Source organism: Microtus ochrogaster, chromosome 4 (genome assembly GCF_000317375.1).
Source record: "Microtus ochrogaster isolate Prairie Vole_2 chromosome 4, MicOch1.0, whole genome shotgun sequence".
NCBI lineage: Eukaryota > Metazoa > Chordata > Mammalia > Rodentia > Cricetidae > Microtus > Microtus ochrogaster.
Genome location: NC_022011.1, coordinates 30,549,356 through 30,563,223, shown reverse-complemented (window position 1 = coordinate 30,563,223; position 13,868 = coordinate 30,549,356). Strand labels below are relative to the sequence as shown.

The window sequence follows — 13,868 nt, the reverse complement described above, 5'->3', positions numbered from 1 at the left end:
TCGCTGTCCTGGTCAGGGGCGCAGTCCTGCGGTCGGCTCGCTGTCCTGGTCAGGGGCGTAGTCCTGCGGTCGGCTCGCTGTCCTGGTCAGGGGCGTAGTCCTGCGGTCGGCTTGCTCCCCTGGCCAGGGACTCTACAAACAATAGCACGGCATCTACTCTGCTGAGGACTGAGGGCTGCTAGTCTGGCATGATGCCAGGCAGCCACAGGCAGCTGCAAAGTGGCACCCTACACTTGGGCTCCTGGTTCGCAAAGCTTTGGGGACCCAGGACTACCTGTCCTGTGGCTGCTCTGTCACATCTGCTACAGTTCTGTCTCCCAGCAGCTGCGATCCCACCTGGGCCTCTCTTGTCTGACAGAAGAGGTGGCTGGGGCAGGGAAGGGGAGGCATCATGACCTTGGCAGAGGGGAGCCAGCTGTCACTGGTACCAAAGCAGAAAGCCTCTGAGACCTGAGCCTGGGGGCAGAACCTAGGGAGCTATTAAAACGAGCAGGAAATAAAAGCAAAATGGACAGAATAACTTCCCAGGATCCTAAACCTCAGCAAAAGCTGTCTGGAACAGTGGCAGACCAGACACAGCGAGGGAACCCTCAGACAATAAACAATAGTTTATTTGTTTGATTTTTAAAGGTATAAATCCTAAAATAGGGAGAAAGCAGAAGAAATTATATTTAAGAAGTTGAATGCCAGGAAGCGGACAGGCAGAAGATCAAGAACTGGAGAGGCTGGCAGGAGCTCCACATGGCAAATAAAGAACAGAAGTGTGTACTTATCATTGGCCTCTGGATGCCCTGGGAAAAAGAGCAGGGCCTCAAGAAGAAACTGTGTAGGTACCTGAGCCCTACGGATCCTGACCTTTCCAGGACAATCAGGCAGCATCCACCAGTCCGAGCTCACCAGGGCCAAGACTGCCTGTGGACTAAACAGGCTGTGGGCACCATCTTTGGGAGCAGGGTCCAGCAGGGGATAGCAGAGTATGAGTTACCAAGTGGCAATACCAGTTCATCTCCTGGAAATGGGTCAACATCTCAGAATCCACCAGCAAGGCTTGGGAGAAGGGACGGGAAGGTTTCCACACTAACACTGTCCTGGAGTCTGAGTCTCTGGGGCTGTGGTTGGGCTGCCCAGGTGGGGACAGTCTCAGCCACAGATAGGCACATAACTCAGATTTTTAAAAGCTTGCAAACTCCTGCCTAGATTCACAGCTCATAAAGTAGGAACAAACCAGGGACAGATTCCGTCAGTACTCATACCATTCTGGTACCAGGTTGATGAGGCCACCTTCGTGTGGCCCCTGGCCTGTTTGGCGCATACGCAGCACCTGAAGCCAGGGACTTGCCATTGGGAGCAAAGCACCCGGTGCCAGGTGACCTCCTTTCTCTTGTTTCCTCCAGTCAGGGACTACTGGTATTTTCTAATCCTTCCAGGTGACAGTCACACGGCGAGACAAGAGCAGGAAGCTCAACAGTCAGAAATGAAGCCCCGCATGCTCCATTGATTGCAATGGCTGAGCAGTTTCAGAGTCTATGGGAAGACTACTAGGGCTTGATCAATCAACAATTGATCTAAAAACTTGAAGCTCTCCAATACATCGATAGGAGCCACTCAGCAGAGCTAAGGAGACTTCACAGCAGCACTTGGTACTAACCTTAACCAAACAAACAGAGAACTTCACAGAGAACTGGACACACGCTGTGAGCAGAGGAGAAACTGGGGCCTTCTGCCCAGATAGCAGTGCAGACAGGGGTGGTCACTTCCTTGCCTGGCTATCCTGGCCAACATCGGGTATGTGGCAGGTAATGGACAGTGTCATCCTCAGGGGGTGGCCTCTTTGAGGCTAAACTCTGGCTTCTGCATGTCCCAAGTCCCCATGGAAACCCATCTTGGGGCAACACAGCCTGTCTGGTTAGCTCACGCCCTCCCTGATGCTCTCCCGATGGGCACACCATGGACAGTTACTATGGTGCATGAAGGCAAGGTTGGCTCCGAGCCCAAGTCTCAACTGATTCCATTCCTGCAGATAAATAGCCAGCCCCTGCCCACCAGGCAGGGGACTCACAGACCCTGGCTCACAGCACCACCACTCCTGTGGTGGCCCAGGTAAAGGTCAACAGGTCACAACTGAAGAGGAAACCATCTAAAGACATGCGTTCGAGACACTCTGCAGCCTGGGGCTCCAAAAGCACATGATGGTCTGGCGTAGATCAACATGGAAGGGCAAGAGCCCCAAGGCCAACACAACAGACACAGCAGGGCCCCGACATCTGTACGTGGAAGGCCCTTTTGGAAGAGCAAATGCATTTATCTCTCTTTCTCCCCATGGCCTAGAAGTTCTGGGTGACTTTTCTCAGACCAGGGGCTGTTCTCTAAGGCCCTCCACAGCTGGGGCCCTCCTTTGTTGGTTTGCTAGTAACCATACATGTTATCTGTGCATACTAATGACATTGATTCATAGCCCATAAGATTCTAACCACTCTGATGTAGGAATCTGACCTTGCTCTTTAGCCTTGGTGGCCCTCAACCAACCCCAGAAGAGCTGCTGTTTCCTCCTGTCCCCACCACAGTGTAACTCCAGACTCCAGGCTCCCTGTTACTGCCTCCCTGGACCCCCAGCTCCAGAATCACAGGGCAGTAGGTAGGCCATGCATTCCAAAGAGTTTTGTTGGAAGTCACGGAGTTAGGAGGACTAATTTTGGCAGCGAGGGAGGTCTCTGTCCTTCCTGAACAGCCACCAACCTTGTGAGTTCCTCTGTGCATTCTCTGGGGGAGAGAACAACTGCAGAAAGTAGGGTGGGAAAGGCAGGAGCATTAGGGATCAGGTTTAGGACCCCTCCTCTCATCTGGACCCAGAGGATGACCTGGGAGAGGCTGTGGATGAGGCCCTTCCCAAGAGCCCAGGACGGTTTTCTGCAGCTTATGCCACAATTCGAGTGGCAGGAGGGACAGCTAGGGAAAGGGTTAAGTTTAATTTATCCTGATTTCTACTTAATATCATGCTCTCCCCGTAGGAGCGGCAGCTGCGAGCTGATTGCGCGCTCTCATTATGCAGTCTGTATCGCTAATGGCCTGTGACAAAGGCTTGCCAGCTCCCGGCCTTACCCCCGAGAGCCAATTAAACACACACACTCCCTTCCTGTTTGCAGCACGTTACAATGAAATTAAACTGAATTTCAAAATCGTTTTCTCCTGAAGACATCTCTTTACAATAATTAATGCATGCTATTCCTTTTCAGCAGAAAGGCCCACCCGGAGTGCGCACTGCCCACGTGGCTCCTGCTGCACCCCAGGGCTCCACGAGTCCCGACATCAGGAAAACCTATAGGGCTTGCACCCTGAGTCTTTAAAGGGAAGAACACAGCTTTTTATCCAAACCTAAACATAGGAAGGTGATCACAAAGGAAGTCGGGATTCCTGCAGGGACTGTTCAGAAGGCTGCTGGAGGGGCCTGTAAAAGCAGGGTTCACTCAAAGGCAGGGACAATCGCGGGAGGTTTGTTTCCTCCAGACAGCTGGCATTAACCAGGATGTTTACAGAGGGAGCACCGGGGAGCTGTGCATTGCTTGCGTACCACTGTCCATTGCTGCTCCACTGATAGAATCACGCCAGTACCCAAACCCTGAGCTGCTGACACCCTGGAATAGTGGTGGGTGGCTTGTGGGTCTCACGTGCAGACCTTGGGCCCTCCCTGAAGGTGCTGGATTGACGACACCCCCTACCTAGGGTATACTGGCCCAAGGTAGCTGGAATAACACATGCTTCCAGGGTCACAGACTTCCCTCTCAGATAAGCCAGTACCCACTCAGGGCACAAGGCCCCCATAAGGTTTTGCTTCCCAAAAGAGCATGTAAAACCATCTCTGTCACAAAGGCCAGGATGTCACATGGGAACCAGGCCTTTCCTTTTGGAAGTATTACCTTGAGAGCTAGAGAAGTTAGCATGTGCACAAACATGTTAGAAATACAGAAGGGCAAAAAAGAAAACCTGGCTGGGCAGTGGTGGCGCACGCCTTTAATCCCAGCACTCGGGAGGCAGATCTCTGTGAGTTTGAGGCCAGCCTGGTTTACAGAGCAAGTTCCAGGGTAGCCAAGGCTACACAGAGAAACCCTGTCTCAAACGAAAAAAAAAAAAAAGAAAAGAAAAACTACCAGAACCCTGATATCCTGAGGTCAGTAACCCATGTGATGTTGATGAACTTCCAGGTAAAAAGCATGATGCCAGCAGACAGACACAGCTGTACAGCCGCCATCTCCAGCACAGGCATACCGCCTTCAGGACATGGGATTCTCACAAGATGAACTGACACACAGGTGGGGACGTGTGTCTCCCAGGCTGCTGGGGTCCATTGTACCATGAGCTCCACAGGCCACACAGAACAGACCAAACTGGAATATGCAAATTAATAACCAAACCAAATCGAGGTAAGCGAAACTGCTTCTGACCTCAAGGTTGGGAGGGGAGATTTTCAGCGCAAGACTGTGGCTGTGTGGACGCACAGGACTGGTGGTGTCCCCAAGACGGGGCGGAGGTCCTGACCTTAGGGGCAATAGGACCAGAGTCATGCAGCATCAACAGGTCTGTAGCAATGGGGCCAGCTGGCAGAGGGATAGTGTAGGAGCTATGTTTTGGGGACAGGGGCTCTAGACTTCTTATAAGGGCAGTGGGCCCTCAGACCCTCTTTCTAGTAGCCAGTGGGAGGCTGGAGCATCCTAAAGGGTATCAAAACAGCCTTCAGTGGAGGACCTAGAACACACATGCTAAGAGACACCGGCATGGGCCAGACCTTCCTCAAGCATTTCAGAGTTCGGTCCTACCTGTTCTGAACCAGCCATCCGGAGTGAAAGCCTTTTCCGTTTCATCCGGCTTATCCCAGTATTCTCGGAACACAGAGGGTCCCCTAACTAGCAGCTCTCCTTCCTTTTCCTCGAACCCTGGGGTCACCTGCAGAAGGTAGGAGAGACGAGCAGGTCAGAGCAGGACAGCACTGGGGACTCCGCTGCTCCTCCACCCCACTACTGATCCAGGCAAGTGGCTTCCACCCACACCACAGACCAAATGCTTTTTGAAATTACAGTTGGAAATCTTTGAAAAACCACAGCCGTCAGCGGGTGGACCTCAATCACGCCCAAGCCTAGGGCTCCTCCTCTGTCCTTGGCCTGAGGTGGAGGTGTTTGCCCACTCTTAAAAACTGTTCCTGAACCCCATTTCTGTGCGCTTCTCAGAAGCTGTGAAATGTCTGCCAGCTCCACCCAAACAGCACCCCAGCACAGCCTGTGGGCAGCAACAGCTTCTGTCCAGAGTAACCAACCAAGGGATTCCTAGATGGCAAGCAGAACATGTGGCCACTCTGGTACTGTCACAGAGCCTGTTGTGGTTGTGCTGTGTAAACTGGCCAGGTGAGATCAGCACTTACAGTCACACCTGTATGTAATGCGCCAGGTGAGAGCAGCACATACAGTCACACCTATAGTAATGCGCCAGCTGAGATCAGCACAGTCACACCTGTAGTAATGCGCCAGCTGAGATCAGCACATACAGTCACACCTGTAGTAATGCCCCAGGTGAGATCAGCACATACAGTCACACCTGTATGTAACGCACCAGCTGAGATCAGCACATACCGTCACACCTGTAGTAATGCTTGAAGCTGGGGGTAAACGATGCTGCTGCCTAGTATGTCCAGTAATCTATACTTCTCATTGGTATCAGAGGACAATCCTTCCACTCTTCTATTTCTTGAGACAGGTCTTGTTCTGTAGCACAGGCTGGCCTACAACTCATGACGTGTCCAGACTGGCTGCAAACTGGTGGGTGAAAGAGCCTGCTGCCTAACCTGAAGGCTTGAGGTTGATCCCCGGAACCATGTTATTAGAGAGAACCAACTCTCACAAGCTGTCCTATGACCTCTACATGTGTGCTGTATTACATACGTGTGCACTAGGACACACACACATACAAACACACACACACACACACGCACACACACACACACACGGATGCCTACTTTTCTCGTTTCTATGAGACACAATGGAAATCCTAATTAGAGAAGTAGGCCAAGAAAAATAAATGAAAAAAATTTGAAAAGAAGAAATAAAAGGGTTATTTGCAAAAGACACGTTTGTATATGAAAATCCCAACACGGTACAAAATCAAATCAAACCATCTCCTTGAACTAGTGGGTGGATTCAGCCAGATTATTAAAGGGTGTGAGCATGCCCATCTACACTAGCTCTGTCTCTACAGACTCATGATGAACAACCAGAGACTGGCATTTGCAGCCCTGTGTTATTTGAAACAGAAAATAAAGAAAAGGAAGGGAAAAGCTAAGAACCATTTGACTATGTCTAACAGATCATGTATAGCATCTGCCTGCTGAACACAGCACACACAGAGGTAGGTCAGCTCTATAGAAGTGGAAAGACATGCCATGTTCAAGGACTGGGACTTAGTAGTTGCTAATGCTCACCGCATTTAGTCACAGGTGTAATATGATTCCAATTAAGAACCCAAAATGACTTTCTGTAGACATAGACAAGCTAGTTCAAAGACAGAGGGGCTGGGAAGATGGCTCAGTGGAGAAGCCCTTGCCATGGGAATGTGAGAATTGGAGTCTGGATCTCCAGAACCTATGCAAAAGTCACATGTGGTCAATTGTGTCTGTAATCCAAACACGCAGCAAGATAAGAGGCGCAGACAGGAAGATCCCTGCAGACTCCAGGGCCAGTTGTTTTGGTGCAAACAATAGAGAACAAGACAGAAGATGAGGACCAACACTGAGGTTTTCTTCTGAGCTCCATATGCATGCCGTGGCATGTGTGCACCCCTACACACAAATAAAACATTGCTATGTGCAGGATTGTGGGAGGTAGCTCAGTGGTGGAGCACTCACTGTGTAGGCACAGGCTGGCCACAAACTCACAAGTCTCTTGCTTCAGCCTCACGAGTGCTATGACGACAGGCGTGTAGTCCCACTGAGTGCTGTGACGACAGGTGTGTCCCGCCTCAGATCTGATTTTGTTTTTTTACATGTGGGCACCTGGTTTTCCCAACACTTATTGATGACACAGTCTTCGTCCTAAAATGTCTTCTTGGAACTTTTAAAAAATGAGAAACAGACAGCTACAAATCGGTTCCTGTCTCTGTTGTGTCGCCCTGGCCTACAAGCATCTCTTCCTCTTGTGGCAGTACCATGTTCCTGTGGCTAGAGGAGTCCTGGGGCACATTTTGAAGGCAGGTAGTTCAAGACCCAAAGCTTTGTTTCTGCTAAAGATTGCTTTGGCTATTTGGGCTCATTTGTAGTTCTATGCAAATATTAGAATAATTTCTATTTCTGTGACGTCATTGGTATCTGGACAAGAGCTGCATTATTTTGTGCCTGATGCTTGAGTCAAGTCTTGTAGGACTGTGCTCAACAGTAACAAGAAATACTTAGCCTTGCCTTGCTGTAAGGAGAGCTTTTAAAAACTCTGCCTATTCAAGGGATGCCAGCTACATGTGGAATTTATGTTGGCATGTTCTTTTACCATCTACTTTGTTCAGAATTTGTTATCAAAGGATGTTGAATGTCATCAAATGTTTTTTCCATATCCACTGAAATATTTAAACACAGGAAATGTATAGAGAAAAGAGTAGCTAAACGTTGCTTGGGGACCAGGTGAAAGGACAGTGGTGCAGAAGCAGGGTGGAGAGTGACTGCCAACCATGGTTAGGGAGAGGCACACAACTCCGTGAGAACACCGAGAACCGCTGGGTGGAACAGTCCATCTCAGCAAATCACCTTAAAGCCGAGGCCTGGGCAGTAAGAAACTACACAATTTGTTTTTCTGGGGGTGATGGTAGGGAGACCCTGAGATCCTGGGAGAAGAATCGGTTCCCAGCAATGAGCAGGGCTGGGGGCTGATCAGGAATGTGGCAATCAAGGAGAAGGCTGAGGTACAGGAGAAAAGCTGGGGTGGGGTGCTCCCTCAGCGCCTTACATTCCCAAGCACTCCTTCTAAGGGCATGTGGGGAAGCAGGCCCCACATGCAGGAAAAAGGTACTGACTGGGTCTGGAGAGATGGCTCAACAGTTATGAACACTGGCAACTTCCAGAGGGCCTGGGCTGGATTCTCAGCAAACACGTGAGCCCCCAGTTGTCTGTAACTCCAGTTTCAAGGGATCCAAAGTCCTCTTCTGGCATCCACAGGTACCAGGCAGGCTTGCAATTGGTGCAGACAGATGTGCAGGCGAAACGTCAGAAACATGGCGGGGGGGGGGGTGCTGAGAAGCTAAGCTGCCTGCAAGCCAGGCCGGTTGCCAGTGATCTGGTTTTTGGTTTGAAGATTCCTCACTTGGGACCAGCTGTCTCCTAAGGAGCCCTGGACAGAGAGGGTAAGCACACACATCTCACAGGATACATGGCTTCGCAATGGCCATCTGCACCTGAAGTAAAGGATCACTGTCCAACCCCTCCATGTGGGGCAGGTACAGCAGCTGACACATCGGGACAGATGGTCAAGATAAGGAAGTGGGGAAAGGAGGTGGAGAGGACCACAGGGAGAGAAGGCAACGACAGAGCAGTCCACTGACCTGAGTGACAGCTTATATGTGGAGAACTGATGAGGCAATTAATTTTTTTAGAGAAGCAAGTTTGCTCCAGCGTAGCTGCCCCAGCCCACCCTTACCGCTGTTGCACCCTTAGCAAGAGAAGTGGTTCTGTGTAAAGGCCCTGCTTATAGGGTGGCATTATCCACAGCTGTGCAGCCATTTATCTGTTGATAGACCCCTATTGTCGCTGGTTGGTGTTTGGCTCTCATGTAAGCGAGCAATCTGAGAAAATAAAAAATAAATAACTAAAGAGACAATGCCTGATGCACTCGCAGGGCTTGCAGCCGAGCCAGCTGGAGCGCTGAGGCACATGAAATATGCATCACGACCAACAAAACAGGCGGGGTGCACGGACGAGCGTTCACCTCTTCAAGGGTGAGGGGTCAGGCTGGGGGAGCCTGGGAGCCTCCACTTGGAGGGACCCATGAAGGTGAGGTGACTTTAGAGAGCCCTGTCTGCAGGAGGGAAGGGACAGGCAGTGTTCCTCCAGAGCCTCATTGCCTGCCCAGTCTGCAAGACACACGGGCACTGGCTGAGATGTGTGGTGCTGAGGGCTGTGGGTTATGGAGTTAACTGGGTTCCACGAGAAGAGAGGAGCAGAGGGTCTCACACACAAGAACCAGGTGTGGGAGCCCCTGCCATGAGTGAGTGTTCTTCCTCCTATACTAGTTTCCTTTTGAAGGACCCAGAAGCATGTTCCTCTCACTTCAGATGGGATTCTGCACACGGCCACTATCTACAGAAGCAAGCCTCAACTCACAGTCCTGAGCTGTTAGGTTCTGACACCACCGCCAAGATCCGGGAACACCCTCCCTCCCCACAGAGTCCTTCAGAGATTCTAACTGTTGCCAGGGTCCTAAGACTCTGAGAACATAAGGCAGCTGCTGTTCTAGGGGCCTGTCTCCCCAAGGATCCTTGAGTGTAAAAGGCCAGGACACCGACAGTAAGGAGGCATGAGTGACCATTCTGGGGTCCCTGTCAGGCTCCAATCCCACAGAGGATGGGAGTTGTTGCGGCTCTCAGGGGCTTCAGCAGGCCGACAGGGATAACTTCTTCAAAGCAACATGGCATCACCGACTACAGAAAACATGTCTGTCCTCTGTCTCCGAGACAGACTAGGCCAAGATGAGGGGTTTCATCCATTCATTCTTTACCCTCCCCATATAACCAAGGCAGGGGTAGGAAGAGATTTTGAGGTGATCACATAGTAAGCCCCAGGCTTTAGTTGCTTGTGTGACTACGCACGGAACTGAGGGCCTATGCATATCGGGCAAGCCCTCTACCACTGAGCTCCACCCAGATCCAAAGTTGTAAACTTGTAAGTCAGAGACTCTAACTTTGTCAAAATGCCATATGTTGGCACACACTTAATGGAACAGCACCCCAGCTTTAGACTGCTCAGGGTGTGGCACAGAGTAGCATGCTCATGAGGGGTCACGCCAACAGGGGTCATCTGTTGTCACAGCAGCCACAGCTGGCTCAGCGAGATGGAACGCAGGGACGGGGCAGAAGCCACCTGGGGCCAGAGGGGCCAGGACATCAGGACTCTGTGAAGGCAGCACCTGGTGAGGCTGTGCATCCCGGAGGGTGAGTACAGACGTCCACACGGACAGACGCTTGCTGCAGCCCTTATAAAGGTACCACCTGTGGAGCTAGCATCCTCAGGCTACCAGCAGTAGCCCCAAATGCATGTCCTCCCTGCCCCACACATATGGACAGTGGGCACAGCAGGCATAGTGGGCACTACCAGCCACATGTGGGGCTTTTATTAGGAGCGAGAAACCCCAACATTTAAAGTCATATTATGGAAACCTCACAGATAAATGTTTTAGGACTAACAGGTATGAGAAAACAAATGTCTATGAACTCAGCTCAAAATGCTGGGAGTATCTGTGTATTGTACATACACATGCACACAGTTGTGCATGGACAGAGTCTCTCTCTCTCTCTCTCTCTCTCTCTCTCTCTCTCTCTCTCTCTCTCTCTCTCTTTCTCTCTGCTGGGAAACCAGTTTCCCTGATGATGGATTAGGATGTCAAAGGCAGGTAGCCATCAGCAAGGTGATAACAGCCTCAGAACTGACAACACTGGCACTGAGCAGGACACCTCCATGAGAGGTGGGTGTGGCCCTGGAAGAACCCATACTATCTAGGCCTAGGTGTGGAGGTGAGATCCCAACACAGGCATCCTCCTGTCTCCACTTGCACATTTCTTTCGGTGGGTGCTTTTGATTTGCTAACTACAGGTGGGTGGCTTTGCTTCTTGCTTCAGGCATAAGAGCCTGGTGGCCAAACTGCCGGACTTACTAGTTCTCAAGTCTTGAGAGCTATCTTTTCACGGCAGCCAAAAGCAAACCTGACCCAGACTGGATCTGAAATGAGGGAGAGGCCACGCACGACATCACACCCAGGTTAGAGTTATTAGTGGTTCCCCGAGTCAGTTCTGAGGCACTGGAGTGCAGCTGGGTGATGAAGGCCCCTCTGTCCACCCGGGGTAAGATACCGAGCGCCAGAGCGAGCCTGCGCCCTTTGCTATGACGCTGCTGGAGGGAGGAGGGAGGAGTAGGCTATCCTGGCCCAGGCAGCACCCACTTTGCCTGCTGTCTGGTGGAATCTCAGACTCTCAGCCCAGGGACAGGCCTCTGGCTCTTGATCTCTTGGGAGTGAGGGTTCAAGCCGGCTCTGGGGCTGAGCAGGACAGACTACCGAGCAGCTGCTGGAACCTTAGCCCCACACTAGCCTTACTCTGGCATGCACCCCTCTAACTGCTGAGTTTGACTGAGCCACCCACATCCCTGGAGCCCAAGCTGGCTGCCGAGCCTCTCACTTTCAAGTGTGTTTCTCAGGAAAGCTCTCTGCAGACGGGATCAGCTGAACAAATGTGGTCAGGGGAGTAGCAGTTTGCTGTGCAGGTGCTAAGCAGCTATATCTCAACCTCAGAAAGCCATCCTGCCCCCACCCACCCTGCCCTAGACAACGACTCTGCCATCTTCTGAAGGGCAGGTGTCCCCCATGCCCGCCGTTCAAGGACACCTGAGCAAGAAGAGCTCCTGTCAAGCTGTCAGCCTTCCGTCCACCCTCCCTGTCAGAATCCATCCAGGCACAGAGGCCTGGGACGGCTCGAGCCTGGGCAGGCAGATGGCCTGAGTGCGCATTATCTGAGTGGAGGGTGGGGTGCACAAGGCACAGGCCCAAGCTCCAGGGAAGTTAGGTGACTACAGACATTTCAACATGCAGAGTGGCAGAGGCAGGGCTGGGTAAGGGGGATTTTGGGCCAGCTTGGGGAGGCCTGTGGGCAGGGGAGACGAAAGAGCCAGTCAGGTAGAAGAAGAGGGGGATCTTCAGAGAAGGCTGACCACGGACCCCCACCCACTAGGGAAGGGGTGAGAAGCATTCCTGGGACAATAGAACATTTCGTGACATCACTGGCTTTTCGCAGACTTAAGCTCAGAGCCACATGGCCCTCTTGCTGGCTCTCAGGAGCAGCAGCAACCATTTCCCCTTGGAGAAGGCTAAGGGCAGTAAGGCAGGCCCACAAAGACCTTGATGGCTCCCTCTGTAGCGGTGAACTCCAGGGAATGCTGAGAGGCCGCCAGGCAAGACTTCAGCATGGGGAAGGAACTGACTCAAGGGGACACAAGCCTCCCAGCCCTTTCAACCCTCCCCAGGGTAACAGCATCAGCACATCACACCAGCCAGGCTCCAGGAGGCTCCTTCCAGTCAAAATTCCATTTTCTATGCATCCTGAACTTCTCTACAACTGAGGTTCTTTGCACTCACCAATACTTTGGTCTTCTTTTTTAAAAAAAGATTTATTCTTATTTTATGTGCATTGGCATTTTGTTGGCATATATGTCTGTGTGAGGGTGTTGTATCCCCTGGAACTGGAGTTACAGACAGGTGTGAGCTGCCATGTGGATGCTGGGAATTGAATCGAGGTCCTCTGGAAGAAGAGCCAGTGCTCTTAACCACTGAGCTATCTCTGAAGCCCGTACCCCGCCCCCACTTCTTAGCTCTCAAAATCCTCAATGAAAGAAGACAGCATTCTCCTCTTGTGCATACTTCAGAGTCACGTATGAAGCTGAGAGCCATCTTCCTGTGGCTGAAGCACTACCTGAGCACTCAGGGCTCCGGATGGCACCAGCACAGGATAGCTCAACATTTCCACAGGCCCAGTCTGCGAGGGTTACTACTGTACTGGCCCAAGCTTCTCCTTAGTAAACTATATGACCCCTCCAATGTCCCCCAGGGGAGGAGCTGGAATCAGCAATTGGGAGCTCCCTCATGCTGGACTGGAGGGTACTGGAAGACCCTCACTGCCAGCCCAGAGACCTTAGCGTATAAACCCAGGCACATCCTTCAGCTTCTCTACTGCCCCAGGCTCCCTGCAGCGCGGTGGAGATGACCTCACCTTTGTCTCCCTCTCATTTCCCTCTGCATGGATGATGTACGGAGAATCCTTCTGCGGGTTTTCTGAGACAATGCGTACTTCCACTCCTGGCATCGGGGTCCCCACCGAACCTGTAAAAAATGGGAAGGTGGGGATTAGATAGCTGTACTCTTGGGTCTGGGACACTGGGATCACTGTCAGGAGTGGATTCCGTGCTCTGTGCCTGCAAGGAGAGACGTGGGTAGCGTGTACACTGTGCATGTCAGCAGCCAGCCAAGGGCCTGCTCACACCTCACTGGCGCACAACCAGACACTCACTGCTGGTCACATGGCCTTGCAACACTAGTCCTGCTTGGCCAAGGAGAGCGGGCCAGCCAGCTGGTGTGTGCAGGAACTGTGTGCTCCAGAAAGGGCTGAGGGGGAAGCAGGTAGGGTTCATAGTTAGGCACCTATAGTTTGTTTGCTCTGTATACTGGGCTGCCCCATTGGTTGGAATTATACTTCCTCCTGCAAGGTGAGACAGAACCCAGCTGGCAGGACGTGTCCAGAAGTCCCCACACTCGGGGACTGGTATGTGATGGTCATTGCAGGCACAAGGCAGGCTAGTTGAATGGCCAGGGTGCTGACAGTGGCATCCAGGGTTTGATCCTCACTAATTCCTACTGTCCATGAAGCCCAACCCTAAACTCTGCTGAGCCAGCTCCCACAGGAGGGCCTGCCGTCTGGGTACCCACAGGAGGACTGTCTGTCTGGGTACCCACCTGAGGGCCTGCCATCTGGGTACCCACAGGAGGACTGTCCGTCTGGGTACCCACATGAGGGCCTGCCGTCTGGGTACCCACATGAGGACCTGCCGTCTGGGTACCCACAGGAGGGCCTGCTGTCTGGGTACCCAC

The 13,868-nt window shown here is 52.0% G+C and overlaps 1 protein-coding gene across 2 annotated transcripts in view; it reads right to left on the bottom strand.

Annotated features, from left to right (window-relative positions):
- The window catches only part of Acsf3 (acyl-CoA synthetase family member 3), a 35,771-nt gene that overhangs the window by 9,882 nt on the left and 12,021 nt on the right, over window positions 1–13,868 (bottom strand). For both annotated transcript variants that reach the window (XM_005345810.2, XM_026778804.1), the window contains exons 6-7: window positions 12,994–13,103; window positions 4,812–4,938 (exon numbers count right to left, since the gene is read on the bottom strand). In XM_005345810.2, coding sequence (XP_005345867.1) covers window positions 4,812–4,938; window positions 12,994–13,103 — 237 coding nt within the window. The remainder of the gene's footprint in view (window positions 1–4,811; window positions 4,939–12,993; window positions 13,104–13,868) is intronic.